At 35.6% G+C, this 20,068-nt stretch overlaps 2 protein-coding genes across 2 annotated transcripts in view; one reads left to right on the top strand and one right to left on the bottom strand.

The window, feature by feature from the left end:
• Nucleotides 1-20: 20 nt before the first annotated feature.
• LOC100647701 (60S ribosomal protein L27a) lies at nt 21-2,610 on the bottom strand. The gene is made up of 6 exons (XM_012314456.3): nt 2,513-2,610; nt 2,163-2,226; nt 1,966-2,063; nt 544-693; nt 317-453; nt 21-105 (listed from the first exon to the last, which is right to left on the bottom strand). Exons 1-5 carry the CDS (start codon nt 2,513-2,515, stop codon nt 325-327), a joined length of 444 nt encoding a protein of 147 aa, XP_012169846.1. The 5' UTR covers nt 2,516-2,610; the 3' UTR covers nt 21-105; nt 317-324.
• A 346-nt stretch (nt 2,611-2,956) lies between these two features.
• Nucleotides 2,957-20,068, top strand: part of LOC100650050 (eukaryotic translation initiation factor 5B) — a 33,568-nt gene continuing 16,456 nt past the window's right edge. The window contains exons 1-14 of the mRNA XM_003399546.4: nt 2,957-3,245; nt 3,996-4,324; nt 4,423-4,630; nt 4,744-5,079; nt 5,161-5,361; nt 5,447-5,898; nt 5,975-6,192; nt 6,283-6,485; nt 6,574-6,839; nt 6,967-7,048; nt 7,147-7,328; nt 13,956-14,032; nt 14,123-14,330; nt 14,489-14,584. Coding sequence (XP_003399594.2) covers nt 3,212-3,245; nt 3,996-4,324; nt 4,423-4,630; nt 4,744-5,079; nt 5,161-5,361; nt 5,447-5,898; nt 5,975-6,192; nt 6,283-6,485; nt 6,574-6,839; nt 6,967-7,048; nt 7,147-7,328; nt 13,956-14,032; nt 14,123-14,330; nt 14,489-14,584 — 2,892 coding nt within the window. The 5' untranslated portion in view covers nt 2,957-3,211. The remainder of the gene's footprint in view (nt 3,246-3,995; nt 4,325-4,422; nt 4,631-4,743; nt 5,080-5,160; nt 5,362-5,446; nt 5,899-5,974; nt 6,193-6,282; nt 6,486-6,573; nt 6,840-6,966; nt 7,049-7,146; nt 7,329-13,955; nt 14,033-14,122; nt 14,331-14,488; nt 14,585-20,068) is intronic.

Genomic DNA, 20,068 nt, shown 5'->3' on the forward strand with positions numbered 1-20,068 from the left:
AAATAAAACAGTATCACAGCTTTTTCTTTTTTTCTCTGTTAACATTTATTAAGAATATAAACGTATTAGAATGTACAGAAGATTTGTTGATGAACGTTTCGGTTCCTGAAATATAAAAGAAGTTTTACTAATTTATTTATGAAAAAATACAAAATATTATGTAGTTAGATTGGTGTAATCAGTTACATAGAACAATCTACATGGTTTTAAGTGTTGTACGCACTTTTCCGACCGCCCGTTCGTATTATCATCATTAAATGCTTTAATCTTTTACAATTTAATCATATTTATAAATGTTTTATTATAAAATATGTACCAGTATGCTTAGGCAGACAGAACACAAACTCCTCCAACTGCCTTAATTTTGTCTTCTGCCAGTTTACTGAAAAATTTGGCCTTAACAATAACTGGTTGTTTAGGAAGTCGTCCTTTACCCAGAAGTTTGTAATATCCCTATAAAATTGAATATAAAACGAGAATGTAATTACTATACAATAATTTGAAGTTAGTTTTCTCAATAATTCCCTCGCGATTTACACTTACTGCTTTAACCAAATCAATTACTGGAACTTTGTTTTCTGAATCCTTATACTTAAGTCTGGTTTGTTCAGAAACTAATGTCCATAGTTTATCCAAATTTAAGGTGGGGCACCATTTCGTATTCCGCCTTAAATGATAATTTCGCATACCAAGCTGTGAATTAAAATAAAAATTTATTGATGTTTTCCTTCTACTGGTACAGATTTAATATTTATGTAGCTCATCAGAATACTACATACATTCAAAGTAATTCAGATCGCCGGTGAATAATAAAGTTATCATCATTGTATATTTAACCCTTTGCATACGAGAGGTGACTCTCAGTCACTACTTATCTTTTGTGACAACTCGAGCAGTGACTCTTGGTCACCATTCAATTTGACGCAATACGCAGATGTTTATTTTATTTGAATATCGAAGTGTTATAAGATATAAAACCTTCCGAAGCGTAAAATGATACGTCTTCATATAGTGATAAGATTTTCTTTGATTCAAGAAATTGATAAGACCTGACCTTCCGGTATCAACAAGAATACTGTTGTATTTTTACACAATGTTGTTGGAGAAAATTCCTGTTGCTCAGAGACATCATATGTTCACAGACAGATATACAAGTTATATCTTGTTGGAAGAATTATGGAAACTAAAATGTCAATTTGCCAGGACAATCCTAACAAATAGAAAAATTTTACCAAATCTTATAAAAAAAACCAAAATTTTGTAATAAGTCTACTATAGCATACCAGAAAAGCAACATCTTAGTTTTAGTATGTAAAGACAAGAGGATCGTGACATGTTGAACCAATTGGTATAATGCAGGTATAATGCATTGACTTATGTAAAAAGAATTTTACGAGATGGTGTTGAAGTTAAAATGAAAAAACCTAATGCTATAATAAACTACATAATATATATGGGTGGCATTGATTGTGTCGACCAATATGCCTCAACATACTGTTTCTTAAGGAAGTCCTTGAAATGATGACAAAAAACTATTTTGTTGGAGTCTAGAAATAGATATAAATGGAAAACTACATATCATTTCAATACGAAATAGAAAAGATTGTAGGGTCTGCTTTGGATAAAATGAAACCAGCAATAGACACCAGACAATATATTATTGCAATAAGTGTCCTGACAAGCCATGGATGCATCTTGGCAATTGCTTTATAAAATATCATACTAAACAACAGTACAGACTAATATTTAAGAAATGTTTATCTTTAAGACGTAAAAATACATAAAAATAAAAACATGGAAGTTTTATACATTAATTTATATGTGTAATCATTCTAAGTTAGAGGTAAGCAATTCACCAAACATGCCATAAAATGTCTTAAATTGCTGATTTGCCAGAGCCAAAAGAGCCTCGAGTGCAAAGGGTTAATATAGTTGATTTTTTGTAAAAATATGAAATATATTTACCTTTCCAAAGTAACCAGGATGGTATTTATCAAAGTTGATACGATGATGGTGCAAACCACCAGCATTACCACGTCCACCAGGATGTTTCCTGTGTTTACCTAGAATGAAGTACTGCTTCGTTTAGTTCAATTTTGTATAATTTTCAATTATTCTTATACTCATTAATTTTATAACTAATAAAATATACAAAATCATACCTATACGTCCATGGCCATGGCTCACGTGACCACGGAGCTTCCTTGTCTTCTTTTTATGCGTCGACTATCAAAAAAAAAAAAAAAAGAAAATAAATAAATTATACAATAAAATTCATATAATTACATTGCGTGTTGTCACAAAGGTTATGTTAGAATAATAACGTAAACTTGCAATGTTAACAATATTTACAATCAGTATTTAATAAATCATCTTAAGAAAAAAAATAACAATTCTACAAAAATATTTAATAAGCTTTTAGTGAAATTATAATCTTTATCATTTTATTTGATGAAAGATGTTTTCAAGAACTGCAGATTACAAATAAATAATTTCAGAACCACTAACTCACCATCTTGTTCGCGACGTAGAGAATGAAGAACGTTTGCTCCTTACTGAAACTATTAACCTTTGCCCAGATGGTGCATGTGTACCTTGACTACCATATGATCATAAAATAACTATTAAAAATATAATAAAAATTACTATTATTATAATTTGTATCTAGAGAACAAAATTTGGCTTTTATTAAGTTAAACTGTTTATTCTAAGTGCGATAAATGACTTATTTTATAGTATTTGATAGCATAAATTGTTAATTTGAACAAATGTTCAGATTTTCATGTAAACTATATTTTATGTTTTTTTATATTATTTTTTATTTAAATATATTAATACTGCGCTCGTAGGAACAAGATATTTTATAAAATAAAAATTGAAATAATAATACAAGAATATTTTCTTTATTAATAGTTATTTTCTTAGCCACAAGTTACACATACGAAGTCGGCTTTAATCTCCATATAATGTACATCTTGAAAAATTCTAATGATATATGGTTAAGGTTAAGTTATGCACATAGCTGCAGACCGGATTAAAAGAATAGGTAGAGGTTTGCAGATTTCGTATAATTTATGTGTAATCATTCCCAAATTACTTATAATTAAAAGTGAAATTTAATCTGTCCATAAAAAGAATTTTATTAGTGAAACGATACAAATACCGTTAAAAAACTGAACGTACGCAAGGAAAATTTTAAAAGTAGATCAAGATGCAAGAATCTCAACCGAAGAAAGGCAAGAAAGGTAAGAAAATAGTAATGTGATTGGTATACATGTGTATTTGAATAAAAATAAAATGATAGTACTTTGAATATATATGTACGCTTATGTTTTAATTAAGTGTTTAATGTATCTTTTTTATGTGACGACTGTCGTCTGCTTTCATTTAACCTCAATTTAACCGCTTTTCTGTTACATACGGATAGGACAATAATATGTTTCCATTTCTTTTATAATGTCTGTACTTTGGTAAACAAAAGTTTAGCTTGTCTGTCTCTTTATGCACTTACGAGAAGTTCTATATTTTTAATAATTTATGAAAATAATCATAATATGTTGGTATTTCGTAACTTGAAAGTGATATTAGATAACATGATTTTTTATTTCTGAAATATAATTCATCTTGATTAATGTAGATCACAATATATATAAAATATTATATGAATCAAACATTCAAAAAATGTATTGGTTGCCAATAACTGTATAAGGTGAAAGTTACTCAGTTGCAAACTAGATAGTGAAAGTTGCAGGTATCTTGAACACCATACTCTGTTGCTAATTCATTATTTTTTTGATATTTATATAATTAAATTAAATGACAAAATAAAAATTCCTTTTATAACATTTTGGTTTATTGCACATTATATATCACTATATAATACGTATATTTAAAATATAATAATTTAATCAGTTTATACAAGTACTTAGGTCATATGATACATTGGATAAGTAATTGACACAAAATGTATTTATATAATTCACATCTATGATTAGCTAGAAGAAAGCGCAATGATAGTGATGAAGATATTGAAAAAGTTTTGGCTGAATTGGAATTGGAATATTCTGGACAAAAGAAAGAAGTTAAAGATGAGCCAGTCGAACAGAAACCTGAAGATGAAGATAAAAAGAAGAAAGGAAAAAAGGATAAGAAAAAGGAAAAAGGTGATGTCATTGATATTAAAGAAGAGTTAAAGGTTAGTGAATACCTTGAAGTAAATGATATTGACGATGAAATGGAAGTTGGTACTGTAAAAACTGCTGCACAAAAGAAGAAAGAAAAGAAAGAAAGAGAAAAGCAGAAGAAACTTGCACAGAAAAAAGCTGTATGTGATTCAAGTTGTTATATTTATAGTATTGATATATATATATATTATTTGTACTACATATCATAGGTTATTACATTTAAATTAATTGATAATAGGAAATAATTAAAAAGGGAGAAAATGAAGAAGAAAAGGCTGCATCTACAACAGAAAAACAAGGCAAAAAAGAGCTAGAAGTAAAGGTTCCAGAAACAAAAACAGCAGAATTGAAGGAGGCCAATGAAGCAGATATTTCTACACCTGGTGAAGGTGACGAGGGAAAGAAGAAAAAAAAGAAAGGTGGAAAAGAGGAAACCAAGGAAAAAGGTAACAAAAAGTTTTATTGCTCTTTTTTAAGTAGCAAATTAATACAAGTTACATTTGCTAGGATATAACATTAATTTGTGTCTACATTTAGTATAATTAGATATGTGCAATAGGCAAAGGTCCTGGGAAGAAGACTATTGCTGCAATGCAGGAAGCCTTAAAGAAATTGAAAGAGGAAGAAGAGAGGTTAAAACGAGAACAAGAAGAAAAGTTACGACAAGAAGAATTGCGGGAACAAGCTCGATTAGAACAACTCAGACTTGAACAGGAACGGAAAGAAAGGAAAAAACTTAAGGAAAAGCAGAGAAAAGAAAGATTAAAGGCAGAAGGGAAACTTTTGACTACGAAACAAAAACAAGATAGGGCCAGAGCACAAGCTATGCTCAATGCACTTAAAGCTCAAGGTCTAGATTTACCAGGTGTAGGGGAGAAGAAACCTCCTAGACCAGGTGTTTATAATACTTTGTTATAAAGCATAATATATGAGAATATAAGAATGAATTAAGATATATAAAAACATCGTTTCTCAGGAACTCGTGTAAGGCCGAACAAGGTAAAACAGCAAGTAAGTGTCGATGAAAAAGATGATGAAAAAGTAGAAGAAAATGTTGCAGAAGCAAATAGAGTTGAATTAGAAATCGTGGATCAGCAACCAAAGGAGTTTGAAGAGAAGGAAGATGATGTCAAGGATTCATGGGATGCTGAAACTACTGAAGATGAACAGGACGAAGGTATTAGAAATGTATTTATTAGTACTGTATGTACGTTCCCAAATATATTTAATGAAACTATTTTTAATAAAAGATAATTTCATAGATAAATTAGATGATGTGCCAAAAACTCCTGAAAAGCTTAAGGCAACGATACTTTTACTCGAGAAAGAAAAGCGGTCACAAATTGTAGAAGCTGGAAAGGAATCTTCAGAAAGTGAATCAGAGTGCGAGAGCGGTAGTGAATCAGAGACAGAAGAAAGTGAAGATGATAGTGGTGTAGAAGATAAAGTATCAGATGCAGCGAGGAAAAAGGAACGAGTTAGAGAGCGAATACAATTCCGAAGGATAGAAGCGGAAAAGAAAAAATCGGTAGATAATCTCAGAGCTGCCGTAGTGTGCGTTCTAGGTCATGTTGATACTGGCAAAACAAAAATTCTTGATAAGTTGAGAAGAACAAATGTACAAGACGGTGAAGCGGGCGGTATAACTCAACAAATTGGTGCCACAAATGTACCTATCGATGCTATTCGAGAATCAACGAAACATGTGAAAGGAGTAAGTTATCTTTTATAACTGTTTAATGCACTACTATACCTTGAACAGATTGATAAAAGATAATAATTGTTTCCAGTTTGATGAAAATAAATTTAAAATACCCGGACTTTTGATAATAGACACTCCTGGACACGAATCTTTTAGTAATTTAAGAAACCGAGGATCTTCTCTATGTGATATAGCGATATTAGTCGTAGATATTATGCATGGTTTAGAACCACAAACTATCGAAAGTATTAATTTGCTTAAAATGAAGAAATGTCCTTTCATTGTAGCTTTAAATAAAATTGACAGGTATAGACTTTAAAATTAATTGCTTATTATTAATTATTAATATTACGTTAATTAAATGCTAGCAATGTAATAGTAACATAATTTCTGTAGATTATATGATTGGCAAACTATGAATCGGAAAGATGTTCAAGATATTGTAAAAAGTCAAGCTATTAATACACAACGTGAATTTGAAAAACGTTCGAAGGATGTTATTGTGCAATTTGCGGAACAAGGCCTGAATGCTGCGTTATTTTATGAAAATCCAGATCCTAGAAGTTATGTTTCCCTTGTACCTACTAGTGCTATTACAGGTAAATCGACACATTATATTGTTTTTTTTCAATAATATAAAGTTTTTAAATGTTTTGATGCAAAATAAAGTTATTACCTTTTGTACAGGCGAGGGTATGGGCAATCTACTATCGTTAATAGTAGATGCCTGCCAAGGTCCACTAGCTAAGAGGCTCATGTATAGCGAAGAGCTTCAAGCCACTGTTTTAGAAGTGAAAGCATTACCAGGCCTTGGAACAACAATAGATTGTATTCTAGTCAATGGAATATTGAGAGAAGGTGAAACAATGATAGTAGCAGGTACCGATGGTCCAATAGTAACGCAAATACGCTCACTTCTTATGCCACAACCATTGAAAGAATTAAGAGTCAAAGTAAGTATACGAAGTCTTGTTTACAATTAACTGTATTAATAATACTCATCTGTTGTGTTTTTAGTACAAAAGTAATTCTATGTATAAAAATTTGATAACAATATCTTTTTTATTTAATGAATTGCAGAATGCGTATATTGAACATCGTGAGGTTAAAGCAGCGCAAGGAGTAAAAATTGCTGCAAAGGATTTAGAAAAAGCGATTGCAGGTAAGCAGCGACTTATTAAATTGTCATCACAGCATTGCTATATTAGTAGTATCAATATTGCAGAAGAAATAAATCAAAATTTTATATTTTGTAAATAGGATTGAATCTCCAAGTGGCTCACAAACCAGATGAAGTGGACGTCCTGAAAGAAGAAATCGCGAAGGAGTTGACAAGTGCTCTTGGCAATATTCGACTCGTGGAACGTGGTGTTTACGTGCAAGCGTCGACATTAGGAGCCCTCGAAGCGTTGTTGGACTTCCTTAAAAGTAGCAAGATACCGGTAAGTTTTATTTATATGATATATGTAATATATCTATTACTTATACAATATAAGTTCGCTTATTTTATCATATGCAATTCAGCATCGCTAACGACAAATAGCGAAATGCATAAATAAACGACGTAATATATAAACAAACAAATTAAACCGTATTTGAAAAGTTCAAATGTAACTTCTTAAAAAACTGGAAATTTCTAACACGTTAGAAGTTTGTTTTTGTAGTTATAATGGTGCATTTATTTATATTCGTTTAATAAATTTCCGTTGACTTCTTCGTTCAACGAGAGAATTAGAAAACAGCATTGAAAATGTAAAAACAAAAGCAAACTGTGTGACTAGTAGAAAAATCGACAGTAAAGCAGGTAGAGATACTGAAAGCAAATGAATGGGAGGGAAAAAGATGTGTGAAGGGAGGAGCGAGATAAAAAGGGAGAGAGAAAGAGAGAGAACAGCAGCAACGAACCATTTCCTTCTTAACAGTTTAGCAGGATACGACTCATTGGTCGCATACGGTGCTTGTAGTTGTGATCCATCGTGCTATCAGCCGTGTTGTGCATCCGTGAGCACGCCTTATAGGTTTCCTTATAGGTATATTCCCCATTTTCCATCATGTATGATACTTTCACCATCATAAAATTGACAATAATACATAAACAAAAATATCCACTTAAAAGCAAAATTTTGATTTATTAATATTACGCGTTTTGTATCCTTCTTCTAAAACTATATAGCACGCGTGCTTATTACAATTTAACGAGATCGATGTTCGTTAAAAAAGCCGTCCTATGATTCTCAATAGATAGGGAAGGTTTTCAGAAAAGTGATCGATGTAGACCAATATATTGTTTGTCAATTGGCGTGTGTCGTAGTTCAAGTTGATGGCATTATCATTGCCTTGATGATTTGGCATTGTTCGTTCGTATAGTAACTCAGTAGCAGTGCATCAACGTTCGCACGATAAAGAAAAAAAAGTATGCATGGCTACGATGGTTTGGTTCGAGGTAACATCCGAAACGGCCTTAAGCCTGTCCTTCCTCGGATTATGAATGGGCTGCCCCCACCGTATCGTACGATCACGTGTCCCGTGACGTCAGGTTTTATCGCAAGCATACGCGACACACGCACGCAGCCAGTCGTAAGTACGGTCCGTCACTCTACGGGCAATGCGGGTATGCTTTTACATATGGCACGCAGGAGGGAGTAGACAGTAGAGCGGCGAATGGAGACCAGCCGTGTTCAGCCCTCTCACTCTCTTTTCTTCTCACCTTTTTTCTCCTGTTTGCTCTTTCTTCTTCCTCTAGTTCTATCTTTATCTGTCCTGCCATTCTCTTTCGTTCTACAAGAGACTCTCTTTCTCAACGAGAAGGAGAAATCGTGGGGTTGGCGCGCTATACTCACTGGCAGTATATAGAGATTCTCTGAGAAGGCTTCTCTTCTGCCAACACACAGAGACACGGACGCGTGTGGGCTGGAAAAAAGAATACGTGACCAACGTACAGGAAACTGCCCACACTCGGAGCAAAAGCACCGTGGGTGGACGGATCGACGAACGGGCGGACGTATGACTCGAATCGTAGCCCTGTGTGTCGGTTTATAAGGCGTATGTTGCGCTAAAGATGAGACACGAATATCACGTACCATCAAGAGAATGCTCTATCGATATCAATATTCGCCTCTTCTTCTTCTTCTTCCATTGGCACGTGGGTAGATATATCAAAGATCGATATTTCGATCACGTCCGATGAATGGAATATGCGATCGAATCGCAACCTTCTTCATCTATGGAGCTATTATTCGAGATTCGTTTTGAATTACTTTTCGATCCTTTTATCGGGTGATTTATGTATAGTAAATCCGAGGTCGGGCAACGAAATTCACCGTTTGTCATAAATGAATCGAAACATTTGCTTACATCGAATTTAATCTAGTTTTGTCGATATTGCAAACAGGATCCAAACGAAATGCTTAATATTTACGAAGTCGCTTCGCTTCGGCTTCGAACGCATACGTGCACATATCCGCCCGATTATGATGGCGTTGGCGAATTGACGATTCTTGTCGAGTACCTTTCTGTCCTCGTCCTGTTTAGACGAGCAGGATCGAAATAAATAGTTTAACCGGAACACGCGCTATTCTTCTTGGAACGAGTTGAAGGCATGCGCATCGATTAATAATTATCCATCTCGTTCGTAATATAGGCACGTAGAAATTAACGTTTTAATCCTCGAATAAAAAGAATCTTTCAAAAAGGAAAACATTGCATCTAGTTTCAGAGTTATTACATTTTTTATCATCTTTAAGGAGTTTGAAAAGTTGATCGAAACCTTTCCATGGTAGATCCATTGCGTAATTGAACTAATGCTAGTAGTAAAATTCTACGATTCAACTCATAAGTTACGAGTATTAATAAATTCCCTTGCGTAACAGGAACAGGTTTGTTAGTAAGAAACAAGTTGATTGATTGTTTTAGTCGATGTACAATTTTTAAATTGCAGAAACTTTGTATAATAGAAGTCTATAATCTAGAACTTGTCATATGTCAATTCACTAATATTATTAGTTTGTAAATTATTGTGCAAGAAGGTCAAAATATTAGGGCCAGTGAATCTCGAGTTTACCTAATTGTCACAATGATTCTTCAAAGTCGAAAAGTTCAAAATGGGTGTGGGATGCAGGTAACTAAAAGTAGATCGCGTGAATTTTTCGCTTGTTGGAGTCTGGGTGGCATAGTTGGTTCCGTTGCTCGGCGGAACTCGTGACGAGCGGACGAACGGACGGAGGTGCAGTTCGCTCCTCTTCTGCAGCAGGAAAAGATGGCTCGTTTCCTCGCATTGTTTTTAACCGCGGTATATAAGCAGCTATACCGGGACATGGGAGCGGATATGCGGAGTGCGGACACGCGAGTGCACGCTCTGTCGGCCGTGTGCCGGCATCCTACGATATACGAGTTTTCACGACGAGAGAAGCCGCTCAAAGATTACCGGCCTCTGAAAAGGAGAGAAATAAACGACGTTGACCGGTAATCTCGGAATCTTAACGGAAACTGATTAATGATAGCGTTTAGTTGTTTTCTGTCAACGTGCCGGTACTATGCTGCGTTTCAATGCACTGCGCTGTTCGCTTTCCCCCTTTTTCTTCTTCATTCTTTTCCTCTACGTCCCTTTTCTTTCTTCCCTATCACTAAATATTTAAAATCGGATGAGAATTGCAAGAAATTGTTACATTTTGAATTCGACGAATGAATAGCTTGTCGCTTTGCAATGTGGGCGGCTCTCCTAGCGTTTCGTATTCGTAGAATTTTACAGTCGACTAATTCGTTTCCTTCTTCGGTATAGAATTTGTAAAACAAGAAGCGATGAAGCGAACGAGTGTCGTCGATGACAGCAACGACAGTTAGGGAACAAGTCGAAAAAGATGCGAAAGAAAAATGGAGATACAAAACTGTGATACAAAACAATGTCGATTAGCAGCCAGTCGTTCCTCCTGTTTCTTCCACTTTGTTACATGCGGTAGATGTTTATCATATTTCGTTTGCACCGCTTAACACGATTTAATTATACGAAAGTGGAAAATTATTTGATGCTATTTATGTGTACCAGCTAGCAAACACCGTGTCGAAACAGCAATTATTCGCGCGCCGTTTTCCACGGCACGAATCTACGCGGCGATCAATTTTTTTTCTCTTGAGAGAGACACATCGCAGACCGGTGAAGCCACGAACATAGGCAGAGGAAAGAGCGCAATTTAAACCGAGGCGTAAGTTTAATAAATTAGAATTTCCTTGTTCGGGAAACGTTCCGCGGTTATGACAAGAGGTTGAAGAGGATCCATGCCCTGGCGGCCGGTTTTTAATGCCGGAAGTGTCCCTCTTTCTCCTTCAGACCCCTCTGTTTCTCTCTCTTCTTCTCGACTTGCTCTCGACTTCCTCCCGCTTATACCAGCATTTCTTTCGCTGGCAACATCTGTCGTCCGCCTTTTCTCTGTTAACTCTGTCTCTTTCCCTCCACTTTCTCTTTCCCCTATTCCCTACCTTCTCCCTTTTATTTTCCTTCCTTTTTGTTCTTTCCTATTTTCCTCTTTCACCTTTTCTCCTTCCACTTCTTTCCGCGATAGCATCTGTTCCACTCGAACGAGCCTATTGCTAAATTCGGGGCTATTTGCGAATTCCAACGAGTTCGATGTTCGTTCGTATTTTTTCCTCTATGTCTATTCAATATTTCCTTCGGGACAACATCCATTCGATTAAAGCTCGTTGCTCGTGAAATTCCAATGTGTTTGCTTTAAACGGAGATTCCAGTTTTACGTTAGAATCGTAAGAATCTCGTGGACAGGAAATATTCGTTTTTCATTGATCTTTTCTGTTTAATATTTTTTCCACATATATTTCCGTATTTAAAACAAGCAATCTCAAAAATACCCCAGGTTTCAAGGAACTATTTGAAACACGACGATTATTATTGTTACATAGCTTGTGGAGAACGCAACATATTTCTTTGAACTTATTCGAATTTCAATGTGTGTAATTCGTCCATTTTTCACGCACTATTTTTAGCCTACCTGCTTTCTTTTTCTCGTTTCCATTCTTTTTTTGACACGCACGAAATAAACACGGATATTCGACGCGTCATTAATTGCATTCCTGACCAGCGATGCTCACTGATTCTCCCTTACCACCTCTCACGCTACATCACTTTTCGTTTCTTTCTCTTTTTCATTCATTCGATTGCTACTCGCGGCTCGGTCCTTTTACCTTATTCCACCGGATGGTATCACAATTCACCGTTCATCAATGAAACATGACTAGCTCTTGGTGTTTCGGTGAGTAGGCTTATTTATCGTGCGGTAGTGCCTTCTAATTGGCCCGCGTTTTTCTTTCCTTTTTCCTCCCGTTCATCGCCGTCGGTTGATTCATTACGTAAAGGTCATGGATTTCACCAAGTTTGCACCGCTACTGCCAAGTTTAAAGGATCATCATAACAATTCCTTGTCTTTGATTTCCCATTAAAGATACTATTTTTTTTTATTTTTCCTACTACCGTTATCTTCGTTATTATTTAACGTTTTAAACAGAGAAAACACAACTTTTATGTTCCTTACATATAAAAATCTAATTTTTGTTATTCACTCTTGTACAAAATTTGCAGAAACTACGTACACTGTGCCACTGGCCAATACTTTGAGTTTCATTTTTATGCAATAGCTCATGAAAGAATTCAAACACTTGTAGAAATAGTTTACGAATATATTAGGGCCCGTTATACGAAAATTTAAATATGTTTTATATAACATACCCAATACAATACGCTTATATACAAATTTCCTATACAAGTGTTAAAATACTTTCATGATTTTAAATAGAATTATATAACACTCTTATGTTGATTATGATCCTGTTTACATATAATAAGATAGAAGCAATGACGTATGGTCACCAAAATACATATTAGATATTTTCGTCGAAGAGAAGCTTCGTTGAAACTTGCTATGGTGGTCCACGAAAAAAGACAGCCGTATCTCGTCCTAATATCAGAATGCGGCAACGCACCGGAAGTCTTAAAAAGTCGTCTTATCTTCAAAAATTCTCGGCAACGTATCATCTTTTACTCATTCTGTTCCCTCCGCCTCGTTTCCCCCGTCATTTCTGTCTGCTTTGCGATGAATGATTATCGGTCTGTTGCTCGTCTAAACTCGAAAATTAACTCGTAAATGTAACTACTGTTCCGTCGGCCACTTTATCCACTAGCAATTAGTCGGACATTATCGTTGGAAAGTTCTGCTATCTTAATGGGAAGGAATCCTTAAGTATCACGTCCATCACGTTCATCGACACTTCTGTTGTTTCAAATACTATATACATACTACATTTTCATATCTATTGGAACCTTTCACCTATGAATCAAAGTTCGTGCTACTCTAGAATAAAAAAATACAAGGTACAAAAATATCTACTGCAATCTTTCATTTGTAAATCAAAATTTGTATTGTTTCAGAATAAAAGAATGCGAATTCTCAAATATTCATATCTCATGAAAATTGTACCGCTTTAGAATAGGAGAGTATAAATGATCAAATTCTCATGCCTATTGAAACCTTTCAACTACGAATCAAGCTTTATACTGTTTTAAAATAAAAAGGCGTGTTTCTAGAATAAGAAAACACCAGTTATCAATTTTTAAACGATATTTTTGATGTCTTCCAATTTATGTTTCATATTAACTGATATTTGAGGAATTCATTCGATCGAATGACAATTAGAGTTTAAATCCGCGGGATAACTTGTTTGTAAGTGCATCGGTGCGTTTATTTCCACATTGTCGTGTCTCGTCGCATCGGTGAAGCCGAATCCGGACAGCATGCGTCACTAGTTATTTTTGCGGTCAAACAGACACACGCTTACTCGCATAGCATTCCACTGTATTTATGTTACGGTGACAGTGGTTTATGCTTTACCTTAATATTTTGTTTTCCTTCCAAGTACGGAACTCTGTTGCGACTGAAACTAGAGTTCTCCGTTTCAACGCGCAGCATTCGACGTGAGGGGACCTTGACATTACGTGCTCGTTCAACTTTTGTCAAATTTCAATTTGTAAATTTATTAACCGAGAGAATCATTTTTTTTTATTGCAGTATGCTGGAATTCGCATCGGCCCTGTAGTCAAGAAGGATGTTATGAAAGCCTCTATCATGTTGGAACACGATAGTCAGTGAGTAGCTTGTTTATTTCAAAGAATTATATCTCTGCATTTGTTATAACGTAAAAATTCTCTATCTAATCGACGTTAATTTGTTCACAGGTACGCCACGATCTTGGCGTTTGACGTAAAGATCGAGAGAGACGCTCAAGAGTTGGCCGACTCGCTAGGAGTTAAAATCTTCCAGGCAGATATTATTTACCATCTCTTTGACAAGTTCACTTCATACAGAGAAGAACTTAAGCAACGTAAACGAGACGAAAACAAGCATATCGCTGTATTCCCTTGTAAACTTCGTATCTTGCCACAGGTATATACCATATAAGTCCTATTCCTCTCATTTTTGCCTATCTTTATACCGAATACCTAAATTGGAGCAAAGCTATCGTCATTGAGGCAACTGTTTTCAGTCAGGATGACATTTGTCGACGATTTTTCTTTCTAAAAGGACATTCGTCTCCGTTTCAGTACATCTTCAACTCTCGAGATCCTATCGTAATGGGCGTGATGGTAGAAGCCGGGATCGTAAAAGAAGGAACACCGCTTTGCGTGCCCAGTAAAGACGTGAGTATCTCGTTTCTGTTTTCTTACTTACTTGCCACGTTACGCTTTCTTAGACTCCAAACGTGCTGTACGTAATCAGAAATGGTTCTGCGCTGCGCAGCATATGAAGCATACAAATCGGAGGGAAGTTCTGTCGCGCGAACATATAATGCGAAATTGCATTATATTTCACTGCGAAAAAGTCTCCAGTCGAGAATTAATTGAAACTCTCGTCACGGTAGTCGCGTGTCTCTTTTCCTTCGTCGCTTCTGAATACGATTATCAGAGAATTTGAGTCGAATCCTTAAGGGGTACTGTGGCTTGAGTTCCGAGCGAGCGGGCTCTTTAGTAACGCGTAGGTGAACTCGTTCGAGGGAAATACGGCGGTCCAGTTGGTCGATCGATCGCCTCGATCAAACGATTGAATCCATAAACCGCTCGAATCTTGTTGGTTTCCTCCAAATTCCAGATCGTGATTTTTCCTGCATAAAATTTCGCTCCTCTTTCGATCGTTGTTTAGTTTAATACCTTGCGTGTTTTCCGTCATTTTTTGCGCTCTACGAATACAGAGACATGAAATCTGTCTGAACAAAGGAATCATATGCGCTAATGTTGTTTTTCTACGTACCTCGCCTTATCAGCGCGAGATCAAACGGGAAAAATTTCTAGATTAGTGTTTTGCATGTCTCATTTAAGCGTGAAAATTGTTCAAAGCATTGGACCTTGTCGATGTACTTTCGTGACATACCTTGAAAGTTGATTCTTGGAAATATATTAAATCGATCTATAACTGGTATGGTGGAGTCTATGAAATCATCTTTGTGGTAATTTGGAAAATACGCGTCGTAAGTAATCATAACTTAATAACTACCAGCGTATGCATAATCTACAGTACCACTTTTTGCAAGCTTCTGAATATTTCTGTCTACGTGTCAAAGTAACAGCATATCGTTGTTACGAACTTTGAAAAATAAGTAATGACGAATAATTTACGCTTATGATACTATAAAAATCTGAAGCAAAAAAAATTATGAACATTGTAAACAGTTGGGAAAATTCGAGAAGATTATCGAGCCGGTTCCACGGACGAGCGAGTTCCCTCTCTATTTCTTGTAGGAGTAAATTGGTGGGTAGCCGTTCTTTGCAGTCTCGCCATACGCGGTAGCACGCGAACACTACAGGTTGCCTAGCCTCGAATTCGTAGGCGTCGCGATGCCATTAGCAGCCTGCAAATTCCCGTAAACAAAAATTTCAACTATATTCTCTTGAAATACACCCACGCGGTGGTCGTACGCGCCGACCGAAATGATTTACTAGGCAAACGGTTCGCCTTCGAATAGTCGCGTTCTTTGCGTAAGATCGTTTCAAATTTTCCTGCGTGGGAACGGCTTGATTTATCTAGACATAAGTATCCCCGGTACTCGTTTAACGAACATTCGATTATTGGCTTGACAATATTCAATTATTTCGTCAAACTCGAACGTCAATCTATTCTGATACCAGTCCTTTTCTTCTTGTTGCTCTTATCGTTTAGACCGCGTAAATATTTGTGTTTTTCTTCGTTTGATGTAATAAAAGTAGGATTATTTAAGTTATCTAAGCTTCAATATCGGGAGATTTAATCTTGAACCTTGCACAGATTAATCATATTTGTTGTAGTATTATGAGACACCATTACTCCTTAATGTTATAACGAAAGAATGAGAAAATATCATGTACATTCTCTAGATTCAGCAGGAGAAGATGTTAGGAACAAGAAAATAACTCGAATAACTATATTGTAGGTTTATTTGTGAGTGCAGTCAGACACTCTCGCTTTTTAAGATATTTAGTGAGAAGTATTCTAAAATAGCAAAAAGAAAGCGAAATCGGAAGTACTTAAGACGAGTTTCATTTTAACTATTTGGTCATTTACTTTCACGGTATATTATTAGCGTGCAGTCAATGAAAATTAATACGAGCTGAATACAACTTTAAAAAGCTAATATTTGAGGAAACTGTGGATAAAATTCAGTTCAAATAGAGAAATCTCTGTGCTTCTGTATTATGGTGAATGATGAATTATACGTGTCATTTGGCATATGTAAATTTATGTTCTCTTATGCAATCATTTAACAGCAGCATCGATAAACGACAAGCGTTGAAAATTGTTCAATCCCACTTTCATCGTTTTCCAATATTTCTCTGGTCGCGACAAGCATCGACACGATATCCCCGTATGACCTGCGGCATTAAATCTTTGCGGTTAATTTAACACGATCGGTTGAAGTAAAACGAGGGAAAAAAGCGTAAGAGGTGACAGGCGACGAGGCGTAGTGGTTGGCAAGTCCTGCGACTTTCGATCCGGCGGTTACGTTTCAAATGCAAATGGTGGTATAAATTATTCGATTCAATAATATCGAAGCGTATGTGGGTGATAGCAACGCGTAAAATTCGTAACGTGCACGTCACACGCTGTATTACCGGCTGCGTGTGCAACGAGTACATATTTCTCGCCCGCGCGTAGAAAGCAGTTCTGACCACGTTGCTGGCCCACGCGTCCTCAACTCCAAACCGTACACACTCCTTTCGGCCCTACCCTGCTTTTTCGTTGCATTTTAGTCTTTATTTAAGTTCGACTGAAATTCCATTGTCAGACGGTGTCCGCGATCTTGATTAATTAACTCAACTTTTCGTTAATTTCTTAATTTCGTTACGTAAGTATATGAACGACGTTCAGTTCTCAAAAAGCAAATGATTTACGTACTTTCAATAATAGTAAATATTATAATAGGTAGTATATTTTTACTGTTTTTTTCTTAGAACTTCCATTTTACAATTAAATTTCTTATAATGACGCATATTGTAACTCTGTGGTCTATTTGTCACTTTTCAATTCATTGATATCGTTAGTTGATAAATTAAATTGAAAATTGCAGAAGTTATTGTTTCATATAGTTTTGATGCGGAATGAACATCCATACGCAGTTATATAAGACAGTATAATAGATACCGAATACATAAACGATAGTGAATAGATCTGATCCGTGTCTCTGGTTGTCGTGGTATTTTTTATTAGCAAACGATTATCCAGACCGGATGTCGAGTATCACGATTGCCTGTTAGTGAGCAGGGTCAGGTTAGGTCAATTCTGAAGTCAGTTCTGAAGTTCTGAAGTCTCGTACAGAAAAAGACGACACGACTTTTAAATACGTGATTCTGTAAGCATTGCGCGAATTTGGACCGTCTCGTGCGCTGTCGATCATCAAATGGTTCAGTATGAATTTAATAACTGGCGGTTTTCCACTATAGCAATATTATTCACTTATACAACCTATTCATAAAAAAATATTACTTTATATTACAAGTATTTGCACATATCCTTATTTTTCAATGAAACAGCTTCTTTATCAGGGTTTACATTTCGATCTCGTAATATCCAATTTTTGATTCCAATAATTTGAAATAACTTGAAAAGTCCAGCTGACCCGAGATTTCTGTACACCACTGTAAATACGCGAAGATGAAGATCATACCCATCAAATCGCATGTTTTTGAAAGCGAACTATTTTACTGTCTCCCTCTTTCTACTCGTGTTTTACGTGGAATTTTATTACACTATTATACGTGTTGGCTTATATGTTGTCAGCCGAATCAGTAATTAAGAAGTCGTTAAGGCGATTGAAAAATCGACTTCTTAAAAAAAAATGGAGAGGGAAAAAGAAAGAAATGTTTCGACGAAAATAACGAATTAATGGACAGGAAATGAGTAGGATTGATGAAAATATGATTGGTTTCCAAAGATAAAGTCCATGAACAACGTCGGAGGTATTTCCACGGCTTCCATCGTTATCGGGCGTATACGCGCGTTGCGCAACGGCCTCGATAGGCGCTTTAACGTCGAGCGGAAATCCGGCGGATTCTTTTAGCCTGCCGTTTTCTTGCCGTTCCGCCATTCCTTTTCTTCGTCTTATCCCTTTTCCTCCTTCTTCTCTAGTCGTCCGCTGGTGTTCTTACTCGTCGCTCGATGACCCGAACTTATGTTCGCGTTACTTTTCCTTAATAGATTTTTTCATTCTTATCCACTTCGATAGTCGATCGTTGATCGTATTTGTAGAGCATCTTGCTTGGTCGACACGATAATAGGATTCATACACTGATAGGAATCTCGAGGTTGTTGAAATAAGTAATAAGATAATAAGATCGAAGACTAAAAATGATCGTACGACTGATAGAATTAATGATATGATTTGTGAAAGGCTGAAAAATAATCGAATTTCTTTACAAGAACACAAGGTTAGAGTGTTGTCATGAACGACGATGAGATGAAGAATGGAAGGATTGAACGAATGGTAGTAATGATATGTTTTGAAGATTATAGGGAGAAATATGATAAGTAGAATTTTGTTGATTTTCTAATTTTCATATTGTTTAATGATTAAAGGGATGTACTTTAATAGAGCATAGTTAACAAAAGGAACAATCTAGTTGATCTAGCTTAATAGATTAATATTTTCTATGTGAATAATAGAATTTCTTTAAAATTTAACAACGTTATGTCGTGTTAGAAAGTTCATTAAAGAGATGGAAGATTTATGATGATCTTACATTGTACTTCAAAAGGTTGGGATAGTATGTTACTCTTATCTGGTAACTTTCTGTCTACCTGGAATTATATTTTTTCCTATGCAACTGAATAGGCCGATACGGGCGAGGGTAGATCGATCGTGTCTCGTTAAACCACGCTCCCCTTGCCGACGATGCTTCAGTCCCTTTCACGAAGTCGTGTCACGACAGCTGGAAGCTCGAACAACGTTAGACGAGTAGCCAGTGAAAAAGAGCCCGTCTAGGCAAAAGATCTCTGAAGACGAAAGACTCTTTTATCATCACAGCCTCAACAACACGCTATCTTTCGTGCATGAAGTCCCATTCAAATTTTATAGAAAGATCTCCGCTCTGCTTTTCCTTATTTTTTATCATTTAATCAGAGAGATTAAAGGAAGATTAAATATCTCGTTCTTTTATATTAAAACGGATATTTTTCTAATTAACCTTCGAACGATATCGGACGTAATAAAAAAAATTTTCTTTCTTCCCTGAATTTTAGAATTTATCTAAATTTTGATAATATCAAATAGTTTTCGATATGCCTTTATATCTATCACACATCGTTACGTGAAAATATGGTTGAATCTCGAAGATCATTATTTTAAAAGTTATGCATATATAAAAAACCATGCATATTGTACAGTTCAAATATTCAACTAATATACGCTTAAGTTCTAAAATAATGATCTCTACACCTTGGGATTGGTATTCTTAGATTTTAGTCATTAAAAGTAATCATATATTAAAATACAAAAAGTCACAGACTCAGTGTGCTCCAAAACGATGCTCAGTCAAAAATGTTATCTGTATAAAGAAATGTTATAACTTAGGATCATAATGTTAGGTATCATTTTAATGCCATAACGGCTGAGGCATAATTAGCGGAACGGTGTTACGAATTTAAATGCGACTTCCCGT

Source organism: Bombus terrestris, chromosome 12, assembly GCF_910591885.1.
Source record: "Bombus terrestris chromosome 12, iyBomTerr1.2, whole genome shotgun sequence".
NCBI classification, from domain to species: Eukaryota; Metazoa; Arthropoda; class Insecta; order Hymenoptera; family Apidae; genus Bombus; species Bombus terrestris.

Coding starts and splice junctions, on each gene's coding strand:
- LOC100647701 (XM_012314456.3), bottom strand. Junction 694..1,965: donor ATCCTGGTTACTTTGGAAAG/GTAAATATATTT, acceptor TTTAATTCACAG/CTTGGTATGCGAAATTATCA. Junction 454..543: donor TAATTGATTTGGTTAAAGCA/GTAAGTGTAAAT, acceptor TCAATTTTATAG/GGATATTACAAACTTCTGGG.